The 11,289-nt window shown below is 33.9% G+C and overlaps 2 protein-coding genes across 4 annotated transcripts; one reads left to right on the top strand and one right to left on the bottom strand.

The window, feature by feature from the left end:
* Positions 1-2,206: 2,206 nt before the first annotated feature.
* Positions 2,207-5,059, top strand: LOC132043245 (photosystem II D1 precursor processing protein PSB27-H2, chloroplastic). Its single transcript, XM_059433723.1, has 5 exons — positions 2,207-2,361; positions 2,704-2,821; positions 3,676-4,082; positions 4,634-4,791; positions 4,832-5,059. The coding sequence occupies exons 2-4, from the start codon at positions 2,740-2,742 to the stop codon at positions 4,769-4,771; spliced, it is 627 nt and encodes a 208-aa protein (XP_059289706.1). The 5' UTR covers positions 2,207-2,361; positions 2,704-2,739; the 3' UTR covers positions 4,772-4,791; positions 4,832-5,059.
* A 186-nt stretch (positions 5,060-5,245) lies between these two features.
* On the bottom strand, positions 5,246-11,203 carry LOC132043244 (imidazoleglycerol-phosphate dehydratase 1, chloroplastic-like). 3 transcript variants are annotated; one of them, XM_059433722.1, is made up of 9 exons: positions 10,986-11,203; positions 10,209-10,330; positions 9,257-9,361; positions 8,936-9,028; positions 8,275-8,349; positions 7,019-7,081; positions 6,768-6,877; positions 6,282-6,330; positions 5,246-5,753 (listed from the first exon to the last, which is right to left on the bottom strand). In XM_059433722.1, exons 1-8 carry the CDS (start codon positions 11,197-11,199, stop codon positions 6,303-6,305), a joined length of 810 nt encoding a protein of 269 aa, XP_059289705.1. In that variant the 5' UTR covers positions 11,200-11,203; the 3' UTR covers positions 5,246-5,753; positions 6,282-6,302. The 3 variants fall into 3 exon arrangements, with proteins under 3 accessions (XP_059289705.1, XP_059289704.1, XP_059289703.1); XM_059433721.1 differs by lacking the exon at positions 5,246-5,753 and adding an exon at positions 5,874-6,151 and having other exon boundaries at positions 6,269-6,330; XM_059433720.1 differs by lacking the exon at positions 5,246-5,753 and adding an exon at positions 5,874-6,154 and having other exon boundaries at positions 6,269-6,330.
* Between the last annotated feature and the right edge of the window lie 86 nt (positions 11,204-11,289).

Genomic DNA, 11,289 nt, shown 5'->3' on the forward strand with positions numbered 1-11,289 from the left:
CTTCTTTTAAAAAAAAAATTATTTTTTATTTTTATTTTTTTGTTTTTAAGTTTTTTTTTTTAATTTCTCATCTCCCTCTGTCACGTCAGATCTTTAATTTTTTTTTTTTAAATTTTGTTTTAATTTTTTTTTATTTCCCCTCTCCCTCTGTCATGCCGGATCTTTGATGTTTGAACAGTTAGTTCTGGTGGTGGTGTTGGAGTTCGCCGGAGAACGGAACTCCGATGATGACTGTATATGGGTGTATATGAGTGTATGTCGGTGTATATGGGTGTATACGCCGGAGAACAAACTTCGGCTATACTATATATGGGTGTATATGAATATATATGGGTGTTTAATATTGTATATGGGTGTATATGGATATATGGGTTATAATATTATATAATATTATATATGGGTGTATTATATTGTATAATATTGTATATGAGTGTATATGGATGTATATGGATATATGAGTTATAATATTGTAAAATATTGTATACGGGTGTATAATATTGTATATGAATGTATATGGATGTATAATATTGCATACGGGTGTATATGGAAATATGGGTGTATAATATTTGTATATAAGTGTATATGAATGTATATGGGTATATGGATTATAATTTTTGTATAATATTGTATATGAGTGCATAATATTGTATATGACTATATGGATTATAATGTTGTATAATATTGTATATGAGTGTATATGGGTATATGAATTATAATACTCTATTAAAAAAATTAAAAAAATAATAATAAAAACGTTTAAAAATTAAAAAAGGAGGCAGTGGCGAACTCCAACAAAAAAAATAATAAAAAAAAAATGAAGAAGAAGGAGGCAGTGGAGAGAGAGGGGAGAAAGAGGGGAGTTTTGGATTAGAGCTTTGCAATGTAAGTTTTGGGCTATTTTTTTGCAATGTAAGTGACCCAATCGTATATTTATGAAATTTCCCCAATAATGATCTCTTACTCTTTTTTTCTTGATTTATTCTCCTATACTTAGTGGTTCAGCTTTCCATAATTGACAGTTTTCCCAACAGTCATATCTACATAATTGACAGTTTTCCCAACATTCATATCTATGTATAATGCTAAGTAATTATATGCATTGGCTATTTACACTAAATCATTATTATAGTTAAGTGTTTTAATAGTGTGAATGTATAGATTAACTAACAATAGTTAAGTGATAGCATGTATATTCTTACATATGTCATACAACCATTGATTTGGTGTAAATACCAGTGAATAAATATTATTCATATACTATAATTTATTTTAATGATCGCGCGAAGCGCGGTTTAATTTTCTAGTTACTCCAAAATTGTGGAGCATCAAACAAAGACTAAATGTCCCAAACCAAATAGATTATGAAGCAGTGGAAATGAAAACAAATTGTTTGATTAAAGTTAGACTTATGAATGATGAGGACGTACAACATCATCTATTTAGACTTATTATTGAAGATTATTGATATTTACTGAAGGTCAACAAAATTACGATTAGGCATGTCTGGAGGGAGACAAATCAGTGTGCTGATTTTCTAGCAAATGAAGGACATAATTTTGAAGAGAAGTTGACACTCTAGAATAATGCATTTCAGGACATGAAGTTTCTTCTTCTAGCAAATTTAAGCCGTGTCACTTGTGAACGATTTTAAAATCTTTTGTTTATTCCACTAGACCGAAAGAATAATAAAGAATTCACACATATGATATCAATGAGTTGAAACTAAATTTAATTATTATTACTATATTACTTTACACAAAAGTTTAAATTTGTCAAATAATGTGCGCACGTACACACACGTATATTTGACAAACATATAGTTTAAAATTTATAGATATATAACATAATAAATAAAATTGAAAATAATAAAGGTAAAACAAACATTGCCTAAAATAGGAGGAAAATAAGATTTATTATTCAAAGTTGGGAGAAGTGTTTGATTTTTAAAGCAAAATTAAAAAAAAAAAATTCATTCTTTAAATTATATACACTAAAAAAAAATAGTATCATTTACCCTTTTATAATAGATTGACTTATTATTTATTACAGATTACCATTAATGTTTATTAACTATATACAAAATTATGTAAATATTTCTTAAACCTTTTAGTGCATATAACTTAAATTAGTATAATATTACAACTGTATTGTATACTGTACGTTGAAAAAAACGAAAGGAAATGTGTAACAAAAACTATGAGGTACCAAACTGCAACTGAACTGAAATACGAGGTTGTTTACAGTAACTTGGCGATAATTTTGTCCTTTCAACGGTTCAACCAGTGAACCAAACTGAAAGCTATCTCTCCACCCAAACTGAAGTCTTTCAGCTTCTTGAGTATTCTGTCTGTCTATTCTTTGGTGAGTATTTTATTTCTTGCTTTCTTGGAACTAATTTACCTAAAGATAGCTATTTTAAGACTTTTGGGTGTGTCCCAATTACCCTTTTCTATGGTTAAGTAGAATTATATTTTGTAGTGCCATATATACATTCTTGATTTTTAGTGGTTCCAGTTATATAGGAGCCTATTGGTATTCCTGTTAACATTTATGGATTGAGTGTGGGCTCATGAACATAGAGGGACAGTGTGGTTCAAATCAGTTTACTGAATTAGTTTGGATTAATTAGATAATGATTCTGTTTTCTTTCTTTTTGATGAGGTAATTAGCTAATGATTCTGACTTGTTTATTTTGTTGTGAAGGTTGCTTCTGATGTTTATGGGGTAGCTTGAGTTAGGATGGCTTCCTTCATTCCCATGAATGTTGCATGTCCATTTGCCATTTCATGCTCTAGTAACAAGATTCAAGGCACTGATGAATGTAAGAATTTCATGTTTGATGTCTTCATACAAATAGGAAGGGCATTGTGAATCCTTAATTTCCAATTTTCACTGTTCATAATATTGAACTGAGATGTAGTGTTGCTCGGACTCCCAAAAGATGCTGCTGCACGCATGTCGGATCCTCCAAAAATGCACTATTTTTTTGAGGATCAGACAAACACCCAGCGGCATTTTTGGAGAGTAAGAGCAACATGGTTTTACATGGAGCTACATGGATAGTGAGGATTCATATAGCCATAGACATACTTCTTGTTGTATACACACATTTTCTTGGACTGCGACAGTTCAATTGTTGTTAGCCTACAATTGGCTGAAGAATAGTTAACTTATCAAGAGGCACAAAGTATTAATATTAAGTGATTTGTGAGTAGAGCACTGGAAGGACAAGTTGACTTTGAGAGATATAGGATAAGAAAAACTGAGGAGGAAAACTTTGATAAGATACTAGGACTTATGTTCTGTGAACATGCTGAGAAGCTTTAAAGAGCCCACCATGATTTAAATGTTTTATCAAGACAAAATGCTTTGTGAAGTAACCTGACTGTTCAAAAACATTAGCTAATTATTGCCTACAACTAGTTATTGCTCCTTATTCTTATGTATCCAGACGAGAAGGCCTAATCGAGTCTGAGCTTCATTTATAGGTTTACTTTGTCCCTTCCGTTTTAGGTCATCATGAGGTTGTTTCAGTGACTAGTCAGATTACTTTTCTTCTTTTTCTTATGTTGTGTTGGGCCCTTGAGATGTATAGATCTCATATGAGTACTTTATCCACGTAATATCGTGATTGAATTGTTCTAATTCTTGACAAATTTCTTTTTAACATAACAGATAAACTACAATCAAGGAGCTCAGGTATTTTGTCATCTAAAGAAGAAGCAACTCGTCGCCAGCTTCTTGCATTAGGTCTTGCCAGTCCTTTGGTTACACTCATAACATTCAACTGCGGCTCAACGGTGCTACCAGCTTGGGCAGAGGATCAAGAGATTCAAGACAAGGATGAAAGTGTGGTTGGAGCTATTAAGTCCTTGTTTGATCCAAATGAGACAACAAAGTCAGGAAAAGTCTTACCAAAGGCTTACTTGAACTCAGCAAGAGAGGTGGTGAAGACACTGCGTGAATCCGTAAAGGAAGACCCAAACGACATGTCTAAGTTTAGACGAACGGCTGATGCAGCAAAGGAATCCATCAGGGAATACCTGGGTGGATGGAGAGGAGAAAAGTCAGTAGTCAATGAGGTAATCCTTTTTCAACAAACAAAAAAAGTGGATTGTTTTTAACTGTAGCTCATGCGCAATATGGTGGATTGGTTGTTTCCAAATATGCTTAGAAAATTTGAAAAATAATTGGCTAAGCGGCTCACAAGACATACTGACTTCAAATTGCAATTTTATATAACCTCGGCTTCTAAGGTAGTTATTATAATACAACGACATTGTAAAGATCATTTATTGTTCGTCGAGCGCCTTTTGGATGTCCATGCTCAACAAATTAAAGTCAAGAGTAACTCCAAATATTACCTTGCATAATGTCTATTGAACTAAAATTATTTCTTCTCAAACATCTACCTCTACGGTTTTTAAAGTTCTGTTGGCAGGGAGTTATTGGGGGCTTCTTACTCAAGCTTTGTCATGACGGCGCTTATCTACACCCAGCTGATATATAATTATTGACATGCATTTTACACTAGCATGCAAAACAAGAGTTGTAGTTTAGGGCTTTTTTTCTGCTGTAGTGGAAACAGAGTTTGTTTCATCTGGTCATTGTTTTGACTTAGTGCTACTTGCAGGTGTCATATGTTATGCTAGAGAAAGCTATTAGATCTTTGGCCAGCTTTTATTCGAAGGCAGGGCCATCTGCTGCACTTCCAGAAGAGATAAAGTTGGAGATCCTAGATGATCTGAATAAAGCGGAAGAAGGATTGTAACATGGGGTAGAAAGTCACAAGCAAGCAGTGGAAAAGTCGAAGTGCACGCAAATTGGCCCGGATACAATTGTTATAGAAAGAAATTAAAGAATTATAACATGTTTCTTGATATACATAGTAAGAAAGGCTAATGTATTATATTATCCTATGTTGCATTATTCATCCTATGTTGCATTATTCATGATTGAGTTCTCTTTTTTCATCTTTGGGTCAAATGAGAGCACATGCTCAATTAGATCTAAGTCTCCTTGATAAAGGTAAATTTTTATCAAACTGTCTTTGGTTGCATTTTTTTTCATTTTTTATTTATCATTGGCCCTGTCGCAATTATATTTTTGGTTGGTATCAGGTGACCTAAATTTTGTGACAAATAGATAATAGACAAAGAAAGGAACATTATCTGAATATAAAAAGATTCTCCTTAATTCAAAGCTTTCATTGGATGTTACCATGAATGCAAGTTATGCAACTACGTCTAAAGAACTCTGATATAACATATATTTTGCATTATGCAACGTTAAAGATGAGTATTCCAGCCACAGCACAATTCATTGAAGCCCTTCGCTGAAGCCTCTCATGGCATGCTTACAGTCTTTATTGCTTTTAAAAGGAAGTTCCTCTTTTTTTTTTCTTTTTTTTTTTTTTTAAAAAAAGACATTCAAAGAAGGTCCAAACCAAATCGGATCTATTATACGCGGTCTAGTCTTACATTTTTGCCGGGTACTGTTTCCACGGCTTAAACCCTGACCTCTTGATTACACGGTGACAACTCTTACTGTTACGCCTGGGCTCTCCTCCATGAATCCCTGTTCTACTATACCAAAATAACTATGTCCAAGCATCCAAGACCACAAAGTCCAAACCCCATCATGCCTCACTATGCTGACTGCAATTTGTCACATGCAGCAGAGATGGTTTAGAAAAAGCTATTTTCCCCATTAACAACATCCACTATGAATGTCCACTGGTTATTATGTTTTGCTCTGTACATTCCAAAGGCATCATTTAAACCGAGAAAGAGAGACACTCCCATTCACTTATTCATATATATATATCCTCTTTAAATATCATCCTCGTAATAGGCAACTTAAAAGAACAGAGATCACAAAACGTACAAATGACCACTGGTTATTAATAAAAAGTTTACAACCAAATGAAAAGCCAAAGGCCTCCATCACCAGTAAAACCTCCAACATTTCAAACATGAAAACTGAAATACTGAAAGTAGATGCCAATATTCCATTCATCTTGTAGCATTCGTGGATATCAAAATAATTTCTTGAAAGAGCTAGAGAAGCAATTGATGTATTTTGATCCACCTTCTTCAACTACAGAGCTTCAATAATCACGATATACATTGCAGAATAGCAGTGCAGTAAACTACTGCAAGGGACAAATAGAAATAAGTAGGAACCATTCTCCACTGATATTTCAGAGGGATTATCCATAAAAATAACTCATTTGTATATGTCAGTACTGAAATACCAAAGTTCACACCTTTGCTCAAGAATCTGAATCTTTGCGGTATATTTTATGATCGAGACAAAACCCCTTTTGAGCTGCACCGACAAAAAGACAGAAAATTGAGTTTAAGGAACTCTACCTTTTCATTTAAAAAAACAAAAGAGTTTCAGGAAAGAAAAAAGCAAAGAAAATTTCCATTCTTGCTTACACACGTCAGTCCCTATCATGTTGTGTGCCTGTTCAACATGTATGTCTACTGGGTTCAAGTTTGAATATAAAACCACGTTTGGGTGAGACAGAATTTGCTGGGACGCTGGTGTAAGGAAAGGATTTCTAGTGAATCTAAGCGGTGAAGAAATGGTAACATGAAGAAGGGAAGTTGAATTTAACACAATTCAAGCCCAATGAATTTGTTGGAAGCAGTTCTACTAACTTACAGGGAAGACCAAATCTAGGCTCACTTAAATGCTCCATGATTCAGACACATTATAAGCTATTTTAAAAACTTAAAGGAATGGAAAAATAATCAAACCTGGGTATAGTTCCACCACGACGCAAGTCATATTCAGTTGCTTGTCGAAGAGCTCTAGCAAACGCCTTGAAAGTTGCCTCAATGATGTGATGAGAATTTTTTCCTGCGAGCTGTACAAACTCAAAAATCTTAGCATGCAAGTGCATAAAACCAGAGTAAAGAAAGGAAGAAAAATACGTAAGTGACCAAAAAACGAAAAGCCCCATCTCTACCATCCCCACAACCCCCTAAAAAGTCATATAAGAATTTACCTGTCGAATATGGAGTGTCATTCCAGAAGTGTTGACCAAAGACTGAAAGAAGTGTTCCACCAACTAAACATAACAATATGATTCAATTCAGCGGGATCCATAGAATAGATATAGAAACGAGCAAAACTTAGACACAGCTTAAACAATTAATATTATATGGCCAAGAGTCCAAGAGAACAAAAAATATCTTTCTTTTAATTATAGTACCAATTAGTTGTAAAAGTACTTAGCATGTACACCTGATGCTGACACGTCTTTGAGCATTTTAAATTGACACACTTCAACAATAGAAAAATGTTAGTTAATTTTAGACCATTCCAAAGATCAAAATTCATACATTAAACAATCTGAATCAAAATCACGATATGATGGTTCTCCTCGGATAAACCTAATACACAAACTAAATTTTCTTATATACATTAATAGAGGGATGAAAAGGTTCTAAGCAGCAGATTTTTTCGCTTTGCAGAGTTACCAACGATTTTCCAGAGGAAAGAATTCCAGCACGGCACTTTTTTTTTTGTGATTGTGCAGAACTCCATCGAGATTTCGGCGTCAACTTTCTATGTTTCCAAAGTAAACAAACTCAAGTTGGTTTGCCCACATTGAGTTTGAAGGGTATCTTAGAATATCAAGTGAACGTGTCTAATTCATATACATCTAAATTTATTGTATTTGAATAAGGAAAATCATATTGAATATTCTATAAGAGATTTTAGGATATTCTGTGTTTAATTATAGGGTATTTAGTTTATCTTATTAGTATAAGGATTTATTACCTATCATATTATACATAGCCTAAAGGGCAGCCCGGTGCACTAAGCTCCCGCTATGCGCGGGGAAGGGCCGGACCACAAGGGTCTATTATACGCAGCCTTACCTTGCATTCCTGCAAGAGGCTGTTTCCACGGCTCGAACCCATGACCTCCTGGTCACATGGCAGCAACTTTACCAGTTACGCCAAGGCTCCCCTTCATATTATACATAGCCTAAGACTCCTATATAAGGAGAACCTCTTATACATATTTAATCAAGTCAATGAGAAGCTTCTTCATCTTCAAGCGCTAATATTTGATTAACCAAATCCAAAGAGAAGATAGCAAAGGAGAAAACCTATCTAATAATGGGGATATAGGAAATCTTCCATCTACTATACAAGAAACAAATGTATTTCACAACCAAAGTCAAATGATAACGGAAGTAGGAACTTGGAGATACCGACTGTGTTCATACAAGAATGAGAATATCAGACAAACCTGAGTGTCATAAGTTCCAACTCTCTGAGTAGGTATTTGTAAATCGTAACCCAAATATGGCCTTCCTGATAAATCCTACAATAATTAAATATAACATAGTTAATACTTAATATAAGTGCAGATTATGATCATGAATAGATCAATATGATTTTATTTGATAAATCATGTCATTTTATTAATATTTCACCAGGTTGGTCTGCCTGTCCTAAAGTGATACAGATATGCATTTATACTCCCAGCACTGTAACCAACATTTATACTTTGAATTTACACAAAGTTTAAAGCTCTATGTTGCTTTATTTGGTGGGCTATTTTCTACTTCTTTTACCTCATCCTATCTGCATAAGAAGATAAACATCTAAAACAAAAGAAAATATTTATTCCATACCATATTCTTCTTGTCCAATCAGTGAATAGTGATATTACTATAAGGGAACTGCAGAATCTATGAGGTGTTTTGTGGTTTCAAAATAACCACGATCCAAGTGAAAGAAAGAAGAAACTATCTTTTATGGAAGTCATAGTGGTGACTTGAGATGTAAGCGGGGCTGTCTCTTATTTATAATTGTAGTTGTGTAAAAGGCTGATAGGGCACAGAGAATATCTGACAAAATACGTGACTGACTTGAAACAAATCAAGTTCCATAAGGTTATCCCTTACCAGTGAAACATGAATCAGTGCTTCATCTAATGGAGCTGAAAAGTCACCAAAGCGATTGATTCCCTTTCTATCGCCAAGTGCTTGCAACAATGCCTAATTAACCAAAAAAAGAAACATAGGAGTCACCCAAAAATAGCAGTCAAGGCTCTCAAGAGTTTAAAAACAAAAAAGCAATGGAGCACAAAATAAGGAGTGACTCAAGCAAGTAAGAGCCTCTCCATTAAAACGGGACGTTGCACCCACTATTACAGATATAAGACCAACACAAGGAATTCTGAATATACTTCTGAATTACTGACTCTAAGCTCCCTGAGAACTCACAGTTCCAATGGCAAGTGCAACATCTTCATTTGTGTGGTGATCATCAATGTGAATGTCCCCAGTAGCCTTCACATGCACGTCGAACAATCCATGTGAAGCAAGTTGCTAAGAAATCATAAACACATTTCAGTACTAGCACTTGACCAGAAGCAATGCAGATGTAGTCAGCAACTGAGCTGATAGAAAGCAAATAGGTACTCATCCTCATCCAGCAATATAAATTAGGTTGTGAACTTTATTTTTTTTTTCTTTTTGATCAAGTAGGTCGTGAACTTCATAAATTTTTTTTTTTTTTTTTTTTTTGGTTGTTGAAATTGAGAAGTTCATAAAAGATTATATCATAGAAAGTAAAAAATTTAACATGTAATTGAAGGAGAGAACAAAGATAGAATCTTTAACTATTGAATTATGTCAGCTTTTTTCTTCTAGAAATGGAGAAGAAAAAAGATAAGGACTCAGCATATAAATGCAACACTTTTCTATTATTCTGCAGTTCCCTTATTACCGAATGGTCTACCCAAACAACAACCTTTGAAACAAAAGGGGTAAATGAACAGGATGAACAAGATTTCAACAAAGTTCATATTTTTAACCAAAAGAAAAGGAAATACAGGAGCAGTCCAACAATTCTTTACTGTTCGGGTTGTTTACCTTTATCCACGGATATGTTTGAGTATAACACACGAGGATACAGGATTTTCAAGAAATTTAGCATGTTTACCTCTAAAAGCTTAACTCATTAGATATGGAACATTATATTTTAAATCTGCAACCAACTTCTTGTGCGGACCTGATTTTTTCAAGTTCATGGAATTCATTGAAAGGATGGAGAGACTTGAACCTGATACCTTGTTATACAGTGTGCCCCACCATGGAACACTTCTATAGTATTATTTATTACTACTAACAGATAAAAAAAGGTCTTTCTTCTATCAGAAGAAATAGCACTTACATCCAACATGTGATCAAGAAATGGGATCCCAGTATTATTCTCCGCAACACCTGTTCCATCCAAGTTTATCTTCACATGCACATTCGTCTCCTTCGTAGCCCTCTTCACCTCCCCCATTCGACCTATAAAAAACCCCATATAAATCCATAAATCAACTCTGTCACAATCCCTAACTAGTTACAGTCAGCTACATAAACTACATTCAGCACATTTCATTACAATACTATCAAAATCCATTTCCTTTTTTTTTTTTTTTTGGAAAAAAAATAAAATACTAAGCCCAATTTCCAAAATCAGAAACCCAACAAATATATCAACCCACTATGCCTGAATCCCAAACAATTTGGAATCGGCTATATGAATTCAATGTATCTATTATGCTCTATTCATGTCAATTTCATTATAAGAAATGGAAAATTTTCAAAAATATACAGCCCAACAAAAAATATTACACCACGTAGCTCAATATACAATATTACACTAACATTATACCTGGAAGAAAGCATTAACATAATGTATCAACCTTGCATAAAAGTGTATAAAAGGTGTTTTATACACAAAAATATGGGCTAAACCGGGTTACAAACTCAAAATATGGGCCAGGTGGCGTAAATATATTCTCTAATTTTCCCTATATCAATCCACTTAGCCTCAATCCAAACTATTCAGAACCCTATATGAATCCATTATGCAATATCCTCGTCAATTTCATTTATCAAGAAGGCATTTTGAGAAAAAAAAAGAAAACCCATTATTGGATATGGAAAAAGGAGTTACCTGTTTGAGATGAAGTTATTGAAGACCCATTCTCAAAAGCATGAGGAATAGTTGTTTGAGGTTCCATTGAAACAGTTAGTTTGTGGTTTAGTCCACTGAAAGGTTGGTGATGAATATTTGTGGAGAAAAGAGGGGTTTGTGAAATCTTAAATCTTGAATTGAATAATGAAGAAGAAGAGTTGAAGAGAGGATGAGAAGAAAGTGAAAGCTCCATATGTGAAAAACGATTTTTGTGAGCAGAGGAGAAAGGAGTGACCATCTAGTTGACTTAAATATAACATTATATGTATATTTGGAGAAAATA

This window comes from Lycium ferocissimum, unplaced genomic scaffold (assembly GCF_029784015.1).
Source record: "Lycium ferocissimum isolate CSIRO_LF1 unplaced genomic scaffold, AGI_CSIRO_Lferr_CH_V1 ctg2235, whole genome shotgun sequence".
Taxonomy (NCBI): Eukaryota; Viridiplantae; Streptophyta; class Magnoliopsida; order Solanales; family Solanaceae; genus Lycium; species Lycium ferocissimum.

What these genes read in the sequence shown, in the direction of transcription:
- LOC132043244 (XM_059433722.1), bottom strand. Translation starts at nt 11,199, where the DNA reads ATGGAGCTTTCACTTTCTTCTCATCCTCTCTTCAACTCTTCTTCTTCA. An exon ending in TTGCACTTGCCATTGGAACT is followed by an intron (nt 9,029 to 9,256) that starts GTGAGTTCTCAG and finishes TTGGTTAATTAG; the next exon opens with GCATTGTTGCAAGCACTTGG. An exon ending in TGACACTCCATATTCGACAG is followed by an intron (nt 6,878 to 7,018) that starts GTAAATTCTTAT and finishes GAGTTTGTACAG; the next exon opens with CTCGCAGGAAAAAATTCTCA.
- LOC132043245 (XM_059433723.1), top strand. Translation starts at nt 2,740, where the DNA reads ATGGCTTCCTTCATTCCCATGAATGTTGCATGTCCATTTGCCATTTCA. An exon ending in GATTCAAGGCACTGATGAAT is followed by an intron (nt 2,822 to 3,675) that starts GTAAGAATTTCA and finishes TTAACATAACAG; the next exon opens with ATAAACTACAATCAAGGAGC. An exon ending in AAAAGTCAGTAGTCAATGAG is followed by an intron (nt 4,083 to 4,633) that starts GTAATCCTTTTT and finishes TGCTACTTGCAG; the next exon opens with GTGTCATATGTTATGCTAGA.